The 5,185-nt window shown below is 43.4% G+C and overlaps 1 protein-coding gene across 1 annotated transcript in view; it reads left to right on the top strand.

Annotated features, from left to right (window-relative positions):
* LOC108750652 overlaps positions 1–4,277 on the top strand; it is a 32,845-nt gene extending 28,568 nt beyond the window's left edge. The window contains exons 12-14 of the mRNA XM_018490278.1: positions 2–1,701; positions 1,844–2,034; positions 2,399–4,277. Of these exons, the coding sequence (XP_018345780.1) occupies positions 2–1,701; positions 1,844–2,034; positions 2,399–3,155 (2,648 nt within the window). The 3' untranslated portion in view covers positions 3,156–4,277. The remainder of the gene's footprint in view (position 1; positions 1,702–1,843; positions 2,035–2,398) is intronic.
* Positions 4,278–5,185: the final 908 nt, after the last annotated feature.

Raw genomic sequence — 5,185 nt, 5'->3', positions numbered from 1 at the left:
GGCGGTGGCGGCGGTGGCGGCGGCGCCGCCGCCATTAATGCCGGCTCCGCTGTACCAGGGACTCCAAAAGATACAGGTGGTTCAATTACACAAGGTACACCGGTACTTCCATTTGCGGTAGACAAACGCGGCACGCCTATATACGATTATCATCGTACCATTCGACATTCGCCTGTGACGGGCGGTGGCAATGTTTCACTCCCACCGCCGGGACAGGGTCCTACAAGTCAGGCGGCGTCGCCAGCCGTGGTAGTGAGTCATGGTGGCAATCAGTACAACTCTTATTCTACCGCCGGGCGGCCGCCGCCCAGTTATTCGATGGAGCAACAATTATCCAGCCGACAGATCATCATGAATGACTATATCACAAGTCAGCAGATGCATGCGCGTGCTCGTGGTAGCAGTAGCACTGGTTCATCTGTTGCTGCTGAGACGACCGGTAAGAGCGAACCACCACCGCCACCGTCGTCCACTCTCTATTATACTAGTACGCCTCCTCCATCACAAACACATACTCAACCGCGGCAAGGTGTTATCCAGAGGCACAATCCGCAGAAGCAAATGCACTATCCACCACCGCCACCTGGCCTGGAGGCGTTCTCCAGTTTAGTGGATGTGGCAGTACAACAACCCAGTCTTCCGGTGCCACATCCGCACGGTCATCCAGCTGCATCCGGTAGTGGTGGCCACGAGGGTCTCGGTAAAACGATGGCAGATCGCTTGTTAGCCGATCGTTATGACAATAACCGCGTGTTTCGCGAGCAAGAGATACGGCTGGAACATCGTATGGCAATGCAGGCTGCAGAACACAGACTAGCAGTGGCTGCAGCGGTGCAGCAGCATCATCATCGTGATCGAGATAGAGAACGCGACCTCGTTCATCTACGGGAAAAGGAGGAACATCGTTTGCATCGTGAAAAAGAGTTGCAACAACTAGAGCACCGTCTTGCAGTCCAGCAGCACCATCAACAACGTGAAAAGGATCTCCAGCAGCAAGAGCACCGTCTCGCTCAGCAGCGAGAGAAGGACATGCACGTCGAGCACGCTCGTTTGTCTGTGCAGCAAGCCCGGGAAAAGGATATACAACACGAACATCGACTTAGCGTACATCAACAGCGAGAAAAGGAGATACACCAAAAAATGGTGGCAGCTGCCGCACAACGCGAGATTGAGCATGAGCATCGACTTGCTGTACAACAACAACGCGAGAAGGAGATGCAACAGCAGGAGCGGCTTGCCATTCAGCAACACGAAAAAGATGTTGAACGTCGCCTGGCTATGCAGCATCGCGAAAGGGATCTGGCGCATCTTCATCAACAACAGCAACAGCAGCAACAGATCCAGCAGCATATTCAGCAACAACGTATAGAAGCCGAGAGAAGACACATTGCGCAAATATACAGAGATCAACAACAAATCGATAGAGATTCGTCGAGATTAGCAAGCCTCGGATTTTCCTCGCAACCTTCCAGGCTTCAGCAATCTCAACAGTCTCAACAACAGCAGCAGCAGTCATCGACGTCGTCGTCGTCTTCGCGACAGAGTCAATCTTCCAGTCAGCAAAATGACTCGTCGACTCTTACAGCCGCCAGTTTAATTGACGCTATCATCACCCATCAGATCAATCAGAGTGTTGAGAATCCCGGTGCAAGCGGATCGTCAGTCAATCAGCCAGCGCGTGCTGGCGATCGTCTTTTTCAGGTAGTCGAATATATTTTTATTCCTTTATTTTCTTTTAAATCTTTAGTTTGTTGTAGAACATATGCTACACTAAACATTTAAAAGAGCTTTGTTTTTTGAAATTGCGTTCTTATAGCAATCCTATTCTTTTTCGTCAATGTAGGGATTTCATCGCGAAAATCAAGAACCTAATGGCATAGCTCACAGTCCTGCTGGTGATGGCAGCGGCGGTGGAAATGGTGGAAGCGGTAACGGAAGTGGCGGCAATAAAGCAATCACTCTCGGCGAGCATGTTGATCATATTGTCTCTAAAGATTATGGCCCGCCTCATTCGTCGTATAGATCCTACGCTGGGTAAGTCCTCGCGCAATGTAAGCATCTCTTTAAGCTCAATATTATATCGTGATGAAAAATTCCTTTTTGTAAAACTAAATTACAAACCTCACAGTTATGAATTTAATAAGTTTACAATTTTTTTTGCTCTGATTTATTTTCTTTATTTTATTCGATTTCGTCGATTCTTATTTTGTCGAATATAAATCTTACGAATAATAAGATTTATAATTTTTAAGTTTTTGGAAGCAGTTTATTGAAATTTTCTGTTGTAAAAAGAAAGAAAGAGAGCACGTTTAATTTTTTTTTCTTAACCGCAATGTACGTGTATTGGCGAATACTCGTATATTATAAATAATGGAAATCTTTATTTTCTAAACAATAGATATCAAATTTCCGAAGATCAATGGAAGAGACGAAAACTTGAACCGGACTCGGTGAAGACTGGGGATGAACGACAAATAATACGTGTTGCGCAACAGCAACATACACAGCAGCAACAGCAGCATCAGTCATCGGGAAAGCAGCAATATCATTCGGTCGAGCCAGTTTCGCCGCCGGAGGCAACTACCAATCATTACGCACGTCGCTTGTACGATTCGAGCACTGCCACATCCACTTCCGGGACTCCCTCCAACAAGTCGCATTCGACGCCGTATGACGTGTCGCCATTCGATTATGTGAAAAACAAGATAGTTGAGGTGATGCGCACTGAGGACGACAAGGCTGGTGGTGGCGGCGGCGACGGTGGTGCGGGCTCCGACAGAAACGGAGGCGGTAATTCCGTCGTTGTGTCTGAGAAGGATGAAAAAGGAGTTGGTGCAGAGAGAAGCGTGGAGAGAAGCCCATCGGGTGGCGGTGGTGGCGGAAGTGGCGGTGGCGGTAATAGCGGAAGCAATGAGATGGTGGTCGACAATACGGGTGGACCGAATCCAACCACTCGTGAACAACCGCCGCCTCCTGCGCCCGCAGCTACTACCACGTTTTATCCATTTAGTGCGTTAGGGGTGCACACAGGACCACCGCCAGCCCCGCCACCCGCCTCAGCTACATCCGCCTCCGTAGCAAAATCAGAACAGATGCAAGCCGAGCCGGCGCCATTGCTTTCCTCGCAATACGAGCCGCTCTCGGATGAGGATTGATAGTCTTCTATAACCGTTCAGCGCTGTAACTGTTCTTACGCTAAACTGGCATATACTAGTGCGACGATGCACGGCTATTATGAATGCAGAGAGATGCTGTGGCATACGTCTTTTTAAGATACTCGCAGATGATCATCGGTTGAAACAATGATTAATTATATTGGACGATTTATCGATTATATTGGACGCTTTGCGGGCAATCAGAAGCCACATTGCGTTCTTGTCGGTCGCCAAATCCTAATCTAATTTAAGAGACTTCTTTTTTTTATATATACGCATATATATAAATACATATACATATATAAATATATATATATGCATATGTAGATATATATAAATATGGAAATTTGCGATCTCCGGCGAGATAAATGGAGAAATATGATATTTTAAACAGAGTCCCACACATATTGTTGTTTTACAAACTTTGTAATTTCATTGTATTTTTAGTCAAAAATCATTCCCGCGTCACGCGAAGAAAGGTAAATTTACGAAACGAATACTTGGATTTTATTTGCCTTCTCGCGACGTTGCGCTGGTTTTCAGTTAAATACATAGCGACGAATAGTTTTATCTAATAATTAGTTATTTGCGATGTATAATTTATAATATAATGCCGATATGGACATAAAAGTTATCTGTATAAATACATATATGTATATGTACACGTCACGTGGAAAACTGATTACATTTGACCGCCGTGGTTTTGATGGGCCCTTTTTTTTTAAATCTCGCGAGTAATTGTACAGGTTCGGAGTTTTAGTTTAGCGAAATTTTATGAGTGCGATAGTTCTAAAGAAAAGAAATCGTTACATAACAGATAATTGTTAAATAACATGTACTCGCCTATACATATACATATTTTTCACTTTTTAGGTTTTTTCGATACTCGCAAATGTATATGTGCGTTAGCGTTTCATTTCGCAAAGGAAATAAATCGGGATCGACACTCGATATATATCCATTCTTTTTCATATATCTACTAATATACCGAGTGCTCGAAGCTTTAGTCGTTCGATCGAGGTGAATTATTATTTTTTTATGTTGACTTGGGCTTGATCAGTCCGCAAAAAGACGTCGGTATACGCGCAAGCATCCGATCTGTGAAACATCTAGGTCTATATATGTATATCCCATGTTCACAATACAGACGCTTCTTTTGTACATAAATGAAAAACAAATATATGTAATCGTTAAGCGATAATGTAATAATATACAACGCTAATGAGGGCGTGCGTGTTTTTATTTGGAATGAGTCTGTGATGTATCTGGGATTAATAGGTTCAACTGTGTTACATACCAGTGCAAAGTATAGCCTGTAGTTTGAACTGAAGATGAGAAAGAAAGAGAGCGCAAGAGAGAAAAGTGCAAGAAAGTGCAAAAAAATAGAGGAAAATGCCGTACTACATATTCTGGCGTGGAATAAATCGAGAGATATTCTGACGACGTGAATTTCGACGATCGTTCTGATCTTGAGATGAGGTGGGTTTAAGGAAACAGGAAAAAAATCGTAACACAAAGTGTGTTGTACATAGTATATATTAATTTCTAAGTTGAACAAGTAATATGGCTAGATAATCCGTACACGCTACTGTATAAGAAATTTAGGTTTAGCGATAAAATCGACGTAGTTAGTATTTAGGAGTTTAAACAAATCACGAACTGATTTTAGGGGGAAAAACTTTCTCCTGGACTTTAATTATTAATAAACGACGGCAAAATAAATATGCAGGCGATTAAATTGATGGAATTATCATTCGCGAAGCGAAATTGGATGTAGATTTATTTTATCTGTGTTTCAAACAATTTTGAGAAGAGAGAGAGAGAGAGAGAGAGAGAGAGAGAATGTGTATGCTCTATTACATACACAACGCACAACACACGACACATACACATATACATGCATACTTTTTATACAGCCTAATTTTATATTTGTAGCTTCAACTGTTTTGCGATCTGCGCCTTGTTTCTTCGTCATCGTAACACCCGACGAATTCTTCAAACATCACTGCGAGAGTTATTTCTTTCAATCA

The sequence above is a fragment of the Trachymyrmex septentrionalis genome, unplaced genomic scaffold, assembly GCF_001594115.1.
Source record: "Trachymyrmex septentrionalis isolate Tsep2-gDNA-1 unplaced genomic scaffold, Tsep1.0 scaffold37, whole genome shotgun sequence".
Taxonomy (NCBI): domain Eukaryota; kingdom Metazoa; phylum Arthropoda; class Insecta; order Hymenoptera; family Formicidae; genus Trachymyrmex; species Trachymyrmex septentrionalis.
Note: the sequence above shows the minus strand (reverse complement) of the source record. Positions and strands in the feature narration are given on the sequence as shown.